Source organism: Drosophila persimilis, unplaced genomic scaffold, assembly GCF_003286085.1.
Source record: "Drosophila persimilis strain 14011-0111.01,24,50 unplaced genomic scaffold, DperRS2 tig00000000-arrow-pilon, whole genome shotgun sequence".
Lineage (NCBI taxonomy): Eukaryota > Metazoa > Arthropoda > Insecta > Diptera > Drosophilidae > Drosophila > Drosophila persimilis.
In genome coordinates, this window is record NW_020825288.1 from 23,774,957 (window position 1) to 23,787,888 (window position 12,932).

Below are 12,932 nucleotides of genomic sequence, written 5' to 3' on the forward strand. Positions count from 1 at the left end.
CAGTTTTAAAAGATTTTAGTTGTCATCAGTTTTTACTCAACCTAATAAAAAGATATTAATCAAGGCTTAAAACAATTTGTGGAATTAAACAAAATACAACCAACATCTTGTAGGTTAACATATAAAATAAATATTCCCAGGCCCGTCAATGCTAATAACTTAATAACTTAACTTTTTAATTTTAAAGTAAATCCCCAATTTTGTATTTAACTATGCCTTTTGACCATCTTTGAAAAGGGATCACCGTAGTCGACCTTGCCGAGCTCGTAGTGGGACATGTTGTTTCGATGAATGGTTAGGCAGGCACCGCTCTTGAAAGTCCACTCACAGACGCCACACTTGTAGATCAGGGGCTTCTCCGGATGGGAATACTGTTTTGGCGACGGTGTCAGGGGCTGCGAGGGCGCGGCTTGTGGTTGGTTAAGTCGATCCTCATAATCTCGTTTCCGCCGCATACGTTCTATGTCCTCAGCTCGACGATTGTTAACACGAGAATTTAAATACGGATCGTCAGTGGTACCACCGGCGCTCGGGCTTGCACATGTTGCCATGTGGTGACCTTTTTGATTCCGATGGACGTTCAGTAGGGAGCCAGAGACAAAACTATCCCCGCATACATTACACTTGTACGGACGCTCGCCCGTGTGACGGCGCATGTGGATCTTCAGGTCGTTGGATTGCACGAAACTCTTGTCACACTTAACGCAGGCATACGGACGCTGGCCCGTGTGCAGGCGCATGTGTCTGGCCAGCTTGTTCTGGGATATGAATTTCTTTGAGCAGATTTTACATTCGTTGGGTCTTTCGCCCGTGTGCTGACGCATGTGTAAGCTGAGGTCCTGGCTGCGCGGAAAGGCCCTCTCGCACTGGTCGCATTTGTACGGATTCTCGCCAGTGTGCCTGCGTATATGGATGGTCAGGCTGGAGGTGGGAAAACTAATGCCACAGTGCGGGCACTCACGACGCTTTGCGGTGCGTTTCCGCGTGGAGCTGGCAGCTGACTCCGTTGCATCTTTGGCCGCTTCCTCTGGATGGAATGCCTGCATGTGACGACGCAATGTGTCCTGGCGTTTCAAAATGCGTGGACAGTACTTGCAAGTCAGCACGCCGCGTCCACTGCTTTCGTTTGCCAGCTCCTGGGCGGCCTCGTCCGCGGTCAGACTGTGGGCAATGGCGATGTGCCGGGCGAGCGAGTCATTTTTGGCGAATACACGCGGACAAATGGAACACTTAAAGATGAAGTTCTGTGAGTTTGTTAGCCGACTGCCCAGCTGCGAGGGTCGTGAGTTTGCCACGAAGGGAGGTTCCTGCTCTTTCTCCTCTTTTACATCCATATTTTCTTCATCCACATTTTGTGTAACATCCAAGTCATCGCCCTCAAATGGTATTTCAGTCTCCAATTCTTCTAGATGGTCTGTTTCATAGACCGGCTCGATAATCGCTTCTGCTTCTGAAAACGGCACTCCCACCACAGCTTCAGCAGCATGCTCCGCATCCGCCGTGACAGAAACAGCCACAGCCATCTCCTCATTGTCACAGATGACGGGCAAAAAATCATCCTGGCTACCCAATTCGAGAACCTCCAAATGGATTTCCTCCCGTTCCTTCATCACAGCCACTTGCTGCAGCGTGTGCTGTGCGTTTTCCACATCGAGTATAAAATCATAAGCGGCTATCAAGCGGCGGGTACAATTCTGACACAAGCGGGTCGGCATATCTGCTTCGTTCCAGGTGCACTGGAGTGGAAATTGTTATAGCCATTACATTTCAACGCATATATTTCATGTTTCATGGTTTTTACCTTCACTTTGGAGACTGTTTCCAGTAATTGCCACAACTCAAAGTTTAGCTCATTGTACTGAATCTCATCGTTCAGACGCAAGGCGCCCTCGTTTGTCTCCAGACAAACGCGGCAGCTTAAATCAGTAATATTAATAACTTGATTCGGCATTATACATCGAACTGTATTTCTGTGTTTTTATTTTCTACAAATAATTGTTTTTGTCCACAGCTGGCTTAGAGATGGGCGATGGGCATCTGTTAACAGTCACAGTCACGAAATTGTACGATATATAGTCAATGTCTTAATAAAACACTTAAAATCGAATAAGTGGATGGATAAGGTTTATTCTATACCACCAGACAATACTCTAGAGAGCCATTTATATCCAATATATACTCAAATAATGATAATAATAGTACGATATAATAATAACAGAAGTGAGGTTTGCAACACTGATGTTGCCATTCACAACGCCACTCGGACACGCGCTTCCTAATTCAAATGAACGGCATTTTATTTTCACAGGACAGGCACAATCGTGAATGTATTTTTACCCAGTTGAGTTTTTTATTGTATTAAATTAACCAAAAGTGTTTGTTTATAATAAATTGATTGCAAACATGTCTCATCAGTCCAACAATGTGTTGCGTCCAAAAGCAAATGCCATGGCCAGAAAGCCGGAGGCAGTCACTGCACTTGGCATGCAGAAGAAAAATTTGCTGCTGACAAAAAAGGTGGGTCAGGAGACTGCCGTCAATTTTTAATTTATCACTTACGATCACTTTATAACATAGTCGACAAGCGAGAATATGGCACCAGGCTGCAAGCTTCTTCCGTCTTCCGTATCAGCCAAAACGGCTACGACAATTGCGCGTCCAGCCCAAGATGCAATGTCGAAATTTGCGAAGCCACTTGTACCCACTGCCAGTACACTAAAGAAACCAACCTCGGAGTTTGTGGCTCCAGCTCCTGTGACTGAACCCAAGAAGACTAACGCTGACCCTGTGGATAAACCATTAGCCACAGCTACAGCAACAGAAGCCGCTCGATCTGCCGAATCGACTGCATCCAGCTCTTCAAACAGCACTGACAAAGAGAAAGGCAAGACTGGTGAGTTTTTGGGTGCATCCTTACTTTTATTACTTTCGTGTAATTGTAATTTCAAACAGAAAATCAGCCCCCTAAGCCAAAGAAAACTTGGGAGCTGAACAACTTCGACATTGGCCGTCTACTGGGACGCGGAAAGTTCGGCAATGTGTACCTGGCACGCGAGAAGGAGTCCCAGTTCGTAGTGGCTTTAAAAGTCCTGTTCAAGCGTCAGATTGGCGAATCCAATGTGGAGCATCAGGTGCGCCGGGAGATCGAAATACAATCGCATCTGCGGCACCCGCACATTCTTCGCTTATACGCATACTTTCACGACGATGTGCGCATCTACTTGATCCTGGAGTATGCCCCACAGGGTACTCTCTTCAATGCGCTGCAGGCTCAGCCGTCAAAGCGCTTCGATGAACGCCAGTCGGCCACCTACATCAAGTCGCTCTGCTCGGCCCTCTTGTATCTGCACGAGCGTGACATAATCCATCGCGATATCAAGCCGGAGAATCTCCTGCTGGGCCACAAGGGTGTGCTGAAGATAGCCGATTTTGGGTGGTCAGTTCACGAACCCAATTCCATGCGCATGACGTTGTGCGGCACTGTGGACTATCTGCCACCGGAAATGGTGCAGGGAAAGCCGCACACAAAGAACGTGGACCTGTGGAGCCTGGGTGTGCTCTGCTTCGAACTGCTGGTGGGTCATGCCCCATTCTATTCGAAAAACTATGACGAGACCTACAAGAAGATCCTCAAAGTGGAGTACAAACTGCCAGAGCATATTTCCAAGGCGGCCGCTCACTTGATTTCCAAGCTGTTGGTCCTCACTCCTCAGCATCGTCTGCCCCTGGACCAGGTGTTGGTACACCCCTGGATTCTGGCGCATACAAAGTGACTTACTCACTTAACGTTTTCTTGTTTCCTTTTATTTATTTTAATTTTGAGTTATTTCCTAGTTCATTTTTGAGTTTTAGTTGTGTCACGCCGCGTAATATAATTATGGCATTTCAAATTTTCCTCATTTAGCAAGCTACAAGAAAAATTTAACATTTATGCATTTAGTTTTATTATCAATTATTATCAATAAAGATTGTGGGTGTGTTCCGAATGCTTGGCGTGTCGTGTTTCCCGAATATCTCCTCTTACTTTTCTAAATATTCTCTCCATCTGGTTTTGGGGCAGAGACAAAAACACAGGAAACATTCCTGCCCAAATGCAGTGTGTGTGGCAAAAGATTTTATCACAGAAAACAAAGAGTATAAAACGTACAAGATCTCTGATTGAATGCAAAGCCGAAGCGTGATTAAATCTGTGATGGAAAATGGTTCATTTAAGAATTTTTATAGGTAAAAAAGAGAATGCAGCTACATATCTTTTTGTGACACATGCGTTTTAAAGCTGAACAGAACCCAGTCTGTAAAAATATAATGATAATGATGAGACTGAACGTTACTTATGCACTAAGTAGGTCTAATCCTTAGGGCGGCGTGCTGACACTAGAAATCGATTACTCTAGTCCTCAATTATAATACATAATCCGTGTATTCGTTGATCCGATTTGTAGGGGAATTCTTCGTGTTTTCTTCTGGAAATTTGTTCAATGCTCTGTGCGAACACGACTTAAACATAAAAAAGGAGGCCAATCCCTTGCACAAATGCCGCTTTAAACCTAGTTTGACGCTTAATTTCTAATGGCTTCGCCTCCCTTCTTACGCGCCACGTTGGAGTAGTCGTCCTCTGGAGAGTTAAAATATATAATTAATTTTTTACAGAAAAATATTTAATTAACTAACCATCTTGATCCTCATCCATGGCATCCTCGAGATGTATGCCCTCGGCAAACTCTTTCCCTTGGTCGGCCGCTATCTCGTTATTCAAATTGTCCGTATCGAGCAAATGCTGCGGCTGCTTCACAGCCACATCGCCGACGTCATCATCGTCGTCGCCCTCACCACCGCCGGCTGCTTCGGCCAACTGCTTGACAGCATCATCGGCTGCCGGTCCAGGCCCTGGCGCTGGCAGCTCCCCGTCGAAGAGGTTTTGCCCGGCTGCAGGCAAATTGAAGCTGGGCTCGTTCATGGCATCTTTGACTTCGTGTGCACCCGAGTCCTCAATGGGTTTGGGGGCCACGCCCAAGTTCTTGTTGTTCTCGAGATCATTCACAACATTAGCATAGCGGTTGTTGTTCTCATTTTTGGGCAGCTCCTCGGCCGCTGTGTCTACGTCAACTGCATCGTCCTTGGCTTCCACTTTGTTGTCCTCAAAGTTTTCGGGTATGGGAGCCACATTCTCCGGAAGCTTGCGCTCTGGCTTGGCCGGTGGCAGAGCCAGCGGGGGAAGTCCGCTACTGCTGCTGCTGAGCCTGGGAGCAACTGAAGCATTCGGAGCATCGTCAGCACTCTTGACAACAGCGCCCGCAGTGCTGCTGCTCTTGCGCGGAGCACTCAGGGGCGAGACGGGTCCGCCGGCTAGCTGGGGCTCTTCTTGCTGCTGCTTTTCAGTAAGCGATTTGGGTACAATCTGAAAATTTTCGACAGAGTTTAGTATCAGACTGTGATTGTTGCGCACGGCAAAGGGCAAGAGTGGTAACTGCTCCTGCTGCTGCTCCACCTCGCGCTGTTGCGGCTGGATCTGCTCTATCACTACATCGCCGCTGGCACCAGTTCGATTAGTTGGAGTGTTAGTATTGTAAGTGGTTTGGTTTTGGTTAGTTGGTAGAAGATTTACCCCGCCGCCAATCCTGTAGAGGCCTTCACTCACTTGCATTTGCGCGTTAAAGGATTTATCGTTGCGCGGCTTGTCAATGCTGTGCGCCTGATGCGAGGGACTGGAGTGACGCGTGGTCGGTGTAATTTCTGCGGGCTTGTTCAACTGCTGTTGAATGCCATTCTGTGCTGGTGCCTCTGCGGGCTGTACTTTTGGTATGTAGTGGCAGTTGCCTTTGTATTCGGTCAGAGTAGCCTCAAGGGCATGAATCTTGTGCTCCGACTCCCGTTGCAACCTATCATGCTTTTTCTGAAACGGAAAAGTATTAAAGGAAGTTTGAACATTCTTGTTTCACTATCACCAACCTTCCATTCGGCAACTTCATGCTCCTTAGAAGCCTTATCTTTATGAACATCCGCCAACAGTTTTTTCAGCTTCTGATCGAATGAATTCGTATCTTCGAGGTGCTTCTTCTTGCTCTTGACACAATCCCCCTCCAGCTCGGAATATTTGAACTCCAGCAGCTTGTACTTTTCCAGCTCGCCATCAAACTTCTCCTGCAGGGCACGCTCCGTCTCCTGTTGCTTTTGTATGGACTCCGCTAGTTGATTCTCGTACCTCTCCTTTTCCGTGCGCAGAACATTCATCCTCTTCTCGGCTGTCAGTTTCTCAGCTGTTAAGGCTGCATATTATTATCAGTTAAAAGACTCTGCTTGAAGCATTTATCTTACATTGCATCTGAACGTTCAGGCCCTCCTGAAAGGCTCGGCTCTCGTCCAATTGATGTTGAGACATTTGGTAAATGACAATCATCATGATGAGCACCACGAACATGCTCATCAGAATACAGATGCGAACGCGCCCAGAGCGCGCAAAACGAGTCGAGCTCATTGTGAGTCAATTCGTTGTTTAAATAAAATATATTTTCTATATTTTTTGTTGGGGAATCTAGTCTCGCAGTGAAAAAGTTCTGGTGTTGCAAAATTCTTTTGTTGTGGTAGTGGTAGTGCTGGAAAGCGATTAGTGCTTAAATTTTATTTGTTTGACCATTTTCGCTCCAATAAGAGCAAGTATTTAAAATAAGCCAGCTAAGTAGAAAATTGATTCACTAATTGTAACAAATTATGTGGGCATGGCTAAATGTTCTATATAGCTCGTAATATTCCACGGAAGATCAAAAACGAGGAATATGAATAATTCGTCGGTATATTTTGAAAATGAGACCGTATATTTCGGTATTTATTTGCATCGGGTATGAATCGGTAATAACCGGTTGACAACAATGACTACGGCAACATTAATTGTCATACCCTAGGGAAAAGGATGTTATAGAATTGAGAATATGTTTGTCATCCAAGGCTCCGTAGGTATCAGGTATCGAGATAAATATACACAAGATACTAATAATACACATGAATATGTCTAAAACATATCAATTTGAGAAAAGGTCTTTATAAATTACGTTTTATCTTCATATAATATTAACGAAATGGGGTATAAAAATGCCTATACACGCATCATGTCTTCAAATACCAGCAACACTGCGACTGTGTTTTTCTTGAACTATTTTGTTTAAGCCGTGTTTTAGCCAAAATACAATAAAAGCAAGGACTAAAAACTAGCCAAGCTTGAAGAACTAAGGGTTTTAGTTAGCCAGAATTATTCAAGGGAATATAAAAATTGAACAATATGAACGACTGTCCTCTTTCGCATTTTGTGCTAAAACCTTTTTTTGTTTGACCATTTTCGCTAAAACCTGTTTTTACGCAACATCCAATAAAAGCAAGTATTTAAAATAAGCCAGTTAAGTAGACAAATTATTCATGAATCGTATAAAATTATGTGGGCTTGGCTAAATGTTCTTTATAGATGGTAATATTCCACGGAATATCAAAATTGAGGAATGTGTATAATAGAGCATGAGCTCGTCAGTATATTTACGGTAGGTTTAAGTATATTTCTGTGGGTCAGACCGTATATTTTATCGCGGTCACACTGCTTACACGCCGACACGGCGCGACGAAAACAAGAATTAAATTGAATTTAGTTTAATAGCCGTTAATTAATCGTTGTTCAGTAAAGGCAACATTTAAGTGCACAGTAATCAAGTCAATTAAATATTCATCGAACAAAAAAGTGATAAGTGAGTTCAACAATAATAGTGGGTGGCGTAAACAAACGCATACGGGGGGGCCCAGACGTACAAATTTATTTAAACATTTAATAGCCTGCGAGTGGTACATATGGAGAGTGCGACAGTAAATTCAATTTATTAAAGGTGTTCTCGAGTGTTTGATGAATACAGAAATTATGTAAAATGTATGTACCCGACAAGTGTTTGTTGCTCCAGTAACCTCAATGAATTTGAGTGCCTCCATGAAACATTATCAATATATATACATACAATAATTGTATTACCTGTGAAAAATTTTACACGCAGGCAGGTTCTTAAGTAGTTGTCAAGCCCCTCGAAGCCTGCTCTGCTGTTTCTGGCAATAATCAATAATCAGCACAACCCCAGTTTGAAGCCTCTAATCTTGACAATATTACTTTATATCATACCCGTTTATAGTAGCTTGTGGTTACCTTGACTTGTGGAGCGTACTTGTGCCTTCTACGTTTTCCCCTCTGATGATTATCGGAACCTTCTCTGATATCTTTATGCTTGAATTATTCTTGCAAAAAGATAAAAGAAAAATTGCGCTTATCTTCTGCGCAATGGGAAACAGACCCGTACCGCTATTCCGGTCGGTGGTTCCAACAATTTGTACAAATTTAAATGCCCTAAAATGTGTTCATTTAGCACTCGGGTGTAATATTATTATATTTATTCACGATGGCAAACTAATGGAAATGGTTGTTTGATTTGCTGCTAATCTTCATCGCTCCCGTGTGTCAATAAACTTTGTACCTCCGCCTCTCTCTCTCACTCTCCCTCTCTGTCGTTCTTATCATTTGGGTATAATAAATTTCCCTATCAGTTGGTTAACATAATAATATGATGTATTGTTTAATTGGGGTAAAGTGGTCAAGAAACAGGAACAAAATGTGCATACATATGTGTTTGGATATTTTTTAAACCAGTTTGCACCACTTCTGTACATCTATCTACTATATGTATATCATATATATTAATATGTGTATATGTATATGTATGCATATTTATACATTTATTTTTTCAGCATGGCGACGATCGAGTCTGACAAAATACCGCTACAACAGCCGAAGCACCAGCAATTCTCGTAAGTAATAAATAACATTTTAATTAGCTGATAACAAAAAGTAAACAATATTTTTACAAAACAAAAAAATAATTATTCATACATACATTCATATGTACATATGTATGCAGAAGAAAATAAATATTAAAATCAATATTCATCTGCCTCTAACTACGCTGTTCTACCTTAAATTTTATAAAACTTTACCGTAAACAATTCCATTTTATCGAATTTTCGATAGTTGTCATTGCTGTTTGAATACAATTCTAAATTTCGCATTGAATTGTTGCAGCCTTCCCATCAGACAACCGCATGCCAACCGCGTGAACCCATCGTCTCAGCAAATTTAGGGCAAAAGTGCAGCCAAGGACAGACGTTCTATGTCATAATATGAATGCGTATTATTTCTGTTGTTGGTTGTTCCTAGGCGGCGGTCCTTCGAACAAATGCATTTCGCTTTTGTTGGCAGCGACAGCGCGCCAAACCTCAAAATAGACCAAACCATCGTCTAGCTATAGATCTGAAAAGATATACATTTTGATATCTTGGCAGAGAACCAAATATTTCTTCGCATATTAATGGGAAATGGCTCATTGCTTTGACCTTTATTTTTCGTTACTTGCCAACCCAATTAGCTAAAATACCTTTAGAAACAATGTGGCGGGGAACACGATGTCTTGTTGGTGGTCAAGTTCAAGGACCTACTGTCTGCTGCACATGCAAAAGGGAATGCAAAAGTTAACGCAGTGCAAATAGTTGTCAATTAGCCAAAAGTGAGTCCCAAGACAGACTAAACAACAGTCTCTCTATACTACTCCTTACAGACTGTTGCCCAAAGTAATCAACGGTGGAATCGCTGGCGTCATTGGTGTGACATGTGTGTTTCCATTGGATTTGGTCAAGACGCGGCTGCAGAACCAGCAGGTCGGTCCAAATGGCGAACGCATGTACAAGAGCATGTGAGTATACCTGCTATATATGAAATTCCCATAGAGCTGATCTACTCCAATGTTTAATCCACGCTAGGTTCGATTGCTTCCGCAAAACATACGCCGCCGAGGGCTACTTTGGCATGTATCGCGGCTCGGGGGTGAACATCCTATTGATTACCCCTGAGAAGGCTATCAAGCTGACGGCCAACGATTATTTCCGTCATAAATTGACCACCAAGGATGGCAAGCTTCCCATCAGCAGTCAGATGGTAGCGGGAGGTCTGGCTGGAGCATTCCAGATCGTTGTCACCACCCCCATGGAGCTGCTCAAGATCCAGATGCAGGACGCGGGACGAGTGGCAGCGGCCGCCAAACTGGCGGGTAAGACGGTAGAAAAGGTGTCGGCCACCCAGCTGGCCTCACAGCTGGTAAAAGAGAAGGGAATATTTGGCCTCTACAAGGGCATCGGTGCCACGGGACTGCGAGATGTGACATTCTCGGTCATCTACTTCCCGTTGTTTGCCACGCTCAACGATCTCGGCCCGAGGCGCAAGGATGGCTCGGGCGAGGCTGTCTTCTGGTGAGAATTCAGATTGCACTGTTCATTTTTAAGATGTTGTTTCACTGTATTCTTTTCTATAAAGGTGTTCCTTCCTGGCTGGCTTGGCGGCGGGTTCTACTGCTGCTTTGGCCGTCAATCCCTTCGATGTGGTAAAAACACGCCTTCAGGCGATTAAGAAGGCCGATGGCGAGAAGGAGTTCAAAGGCATATCCGATTGCATCACGTGAGTGCTGAACTATTCACTGGTTAATCACCTCTCATTGTTCGTACAATCTCTCTCTTTATGTTCAGTAAGACGCTGAAGCATGAGGGACCCACGGCATTCTTCAAGGGCGGTCTGTGCCGTATGATTGTGATTGCTCCATTGTTCGGCATTGCTCAGACGGTGTACTATTTGGGCGTGGCCGAGGGACTGTTGGGCATGGAAAAGAAATAAAGGAGGACGACCTCCCTTCCGATAAAACTAATCGATAAGACAAAGCATTTTAAGTTTACTCTCTGAATGTTGAATGTGTATTTGTTTTAAAATGTTATTGTTAAAGCTGTCCAAGAATGTAATTGTAAAGTCTCAAAATGTCAGCCGTCAGTCCAGAAAGAACAGTTGTTAAAGTTATCCCTCGCCCCCCTTCACCCTACCCGTATACCGACAGAATATATATGTACGTATATTATATACAGGCCTTTGGCACTGAACCTATGCTCCTATGACAATAAGATAAAGTGGAATCAGAGCTATTATTATGTAAAATGTTTGTTTGCTAGTTCCTTTGTTTTAGAATAATTTATAACTGTTGTGTTTTGACTATCTCTCTATATCACTCTCTATCCCTGAGCCATGCACAGATAGCTATTAACCTTTCGCTTACAATTGTATTACAAATGCATTTTTCTTTTGCTTCTAGGCCAAAGTGTAACTTTTAGTAGTGTTAAAGAACATGACTCTAGAGCAAAAACTGTTCACTATACAATATATGTACTTTATAAAAAATTGTCAGACATGACCAACAAACGAAATATATATATCTATACATATGTACCAAATTTAGAAGTAATTTTGTTCACTCACTGTGTTCAGTTCTTGAAATTTGTTTGTTTTGTATTATGTTTGTTTTTTTTGTAAGTAAAATTTATAGTTTTAATGGCGGATCAAAAGAAGCCGGCATCTTTTCAGTAAGTCAGTGGAGGTGTACCCTCTAATGGTACCACGCTAACCCCTCATTGCACCCCCAGTATACTTCCAAAGATCATCAATGGCGGGATCGCTGGCATCATTGGTGTGACATGTGTGTTTCCATTGGATTTGGTCAAGACGCGGCTGCAGAACCAGCAGGTCGGTCCAAATGGCGAACGAATGTACAAGAGCATGTGAGTATACCTGCTATATATGAAATTCCCATAGAGCTGATCTACTCAATGTTCAATCCACGCTAGGTTCGATTGCTTCCGCAAGACATACGCCGCCGAGGGCTACTTTGGTATGTATCGCGGGTCGGGAGTGAACATCCTATTGATTACCCCTGAGAAGGCTATCAAGCTGGCGGCCAACGATTATTTCCGTCATAAATTGACCACTAAGGATGGCAAGCTTCCCATCAGCAGTCAGATGGTAGCGGGAGGTCTGGCCGGAGCATTCCAGATCGTTGTCACCACCCCCATGGAGCTGCTCAAGATCCAGATGCAGGACGCGGGACGAGTGGCAGCGGCCGCCAAACTGGCGGGTAAGACGGTAGAAAAGGTGTCGGCCACCCAGCTGGCCTCACAGCTGGTAAAAGAGAAGGGAATATTTGGCCTCTACAAGGGCATCGGTGCCACGGGACTGCGAGATGTGACATTCTCGGTCATCTACTTCCCGTTGTTTGCCACGCTCAACGATCTCGGCCCGAGGCGCAAGGATGGCTCGGGCGAGGCTGTCTTCTGGTGAGAATTCAGATTGCACTGTTCACTTTTAAGATGTTGTTTCACTGTATTCTTTTCTATAAAGGTGTTCCTTCCTGGCTGGCTTGGCGGCGGGTTCTACTGCTGCTTTGGCCGTCAATCCCTTCGATGTGGTAAAAACACGCCTTCAGGCGATTAAGAAGGCCGATGGCGAGAAGGAGTTCGAAGGCATATCGGATTGCATCACGTGAGTGCTGTTTGGTTAATCACCTCTCATTATTCGTACAATCTCTCTCTTTATGTTCAGTAAGACGCTGAAGCATGAGGGACCCACGGCATTCTTCAAGGGCGGCCTGTGCCGTATGATTGTGATTGCTCCATTGTTCGGCATTGCTCAGACAGTTTACTATCTGGGCGTGGCTGAGGCACTGTTGGGCATGGAAAAGAAATAAAGGAGACCTCCCTTCGGATAAATCTAATCGATAAGACAACAAATTGCATGTTTACACTCTGAATGTTGAAGGTGTATTTGTGTTGAAATGTTATTCTTGAAGCTGTCCAAGAATGTAATTGAAAAGTCTCATAATGTCAGCGGTCAGTCCAAAAATCATGTGTACAGGCCTTTGGCAGTGAACCTATGCTTCTATGACAATAAGATAAAGTGGAATCAGAGCTCTATTATTATGTATAATGTTTGTTTTCTAGTTCGTTTGTTTTAGATTAATTTATAATTGTTGTGTTTTGGCTGTCTCTCTATA

At 43.7% G+C, this 12,932-nt stretch overlaps 5 protein-coding genes across 9 annotated transcripts; 3 read left to right on the forward strand and 2 right to left on the reverse strand.

Annotated features, from left to right (window-relative positions):
- Window positions 1–47: 47 nt before the first annotated feature.
- LOC6591689 (zinc finger protein 287) lies at window positions 48–1,951 on the reverse strand. Its single transcript, XM_002017290.2, has 2 exons — window positions 1,802–1,951; window positions 48–1,736 (listed from the first exon to the last, which is right to left on the reverse strand). Exons 1-2 carry the CDS (start codon window positions 1,949–1,951, stop codon window positions 207–209), a joined length of 1,680 nt encoding a protein of 559 aa, XP_002017326.1. The 3' UTR covers window positions 48–206.
- A 415-nt stretch (window positions 1,952–2,366) lies between these two features.
- On the forward strand, window positions 2,367–4,134 carry LOC6591690 (aurora kinase C). Its single transcript, XM_002017291.2, has 3 exons — window positions 2,367–2,517; window positions 2,578–2,893; window positions 2,953–4,134. The coding sequence occupies exons 1-3, from the start codon at window positions 2,404–2,406 to the stop codon at window positions 3,771–3,773; spliced, it is 1,251 nt and encodes a 416-aa protein (XP_002017327.1). The 5' UTR covers window positions 2,367–2,403; the 3' UTR covers window positions 3,774–4,134.
- A 69-nt stretch (window positions 4,135–4,203) lies between these two features.
- On the reverse strand, window positions 4,204–6,520 carry LOC6591691 (protein IWS1 homolog). 4 transcript variants are annotated; one of them, XM_026995293.1, is made up of 5 exons: window positions 6,316–6,520; window positions 5,950–6,266; window positions 5,606–5,893; window positions 4,672–5,398; window positions 4,204–4,615 (listed from the first exon to the last, which is right to left on the reverse strand). In XM_026995293.1, the coding sequence occupies exons 1-5, from the start codon at window positions 6,473–6,475 to the stop codon at window positions 4,560–4,562; spliced, it is 1,548 nt and encodes a 515-aa protein (XP_026851094.1). In that variant the 5' UTR covers window positions 6,476–6,520; the 3' UTR covers window positions 4,204–4,559. The 4 variants fall into 4 exon arrangements, with proteins under 4 accessions (XP_026851094.1, XP_026851096.1, XP_026851095.1 ...); XM_026995295.1 differs by having other exon boundaries at window positions 4,672–5,488; window positions 5,525–5,893; XM_026995294.1 differs by having other exon boundaries at window positions 5,950–6,257; window positions 6,316–6,513.
- Window positions 6,521–7,628: 1,108 nt separating this feature from the next.
- On the forward strand, window positions 7,629–11,028 carry LOC6591692 (mitochondrial glutamate carrier 1). 2 transcript variants are annotated; one of them, XM_002017293.2, is made up of 6 exons: window positions 7,629–7,727; window positions 8,767–8,826; window positions 9,630–9,764; window positions 9,832–10,317; window positions 10,382–10,522; window positions 10,591–11,028. In XM_002017293.2, the coding sequence occupies exons 2-6, from the start codon at window positions 8,768–8,770 to the stop codon at window positions 10,733–10,735; spliced, it is 966 nt and encodes a 321-aa protein (XP_002017329.1). In that variant the 5' UTR covers window positions 7,629–7,727; window position 8,767; the 3' UTR covers window positions 10,736–11,028. The 2 variants fall into 2 exon arrangements, with proteins under 2 accessions (XP_002017329.1, XP_026851097.1); XM_026995296.1 differs by lacking the exon at window positions 7,629–7,727 and adding an exon at window positions 7,887–7,903.
- A 405-nt stretch (window positions 11,029–11,433) lies between these two features.
- LOC6591868 (mitochondrial glutamate carrier 1) lies at window positions 11,434–12,816 on the forward strand. Its single transcript, XM_002017294.2, has 5 exons — window positions 11,434–11,469; window positions 11,530–11,664; window positions 11,731–12,216; window positions 12,281–12,421; window positions 12,482–12,816. The coding sequence occupies exons 1-5, from the start codon at window positions 11,438–11,440 to the stop codon at window positions 12,624–12,626; spliced, it is 939 nt and encodes a 312-aa protein (XP_002017330.1). The 5' UTR covers window positions 11,434–11,437; the 3' UTR covers window positions 12,627–12,816.
- The last annotated feature ends 116 nt before the right edge of the window (window positions 12,817–12,932 follow it).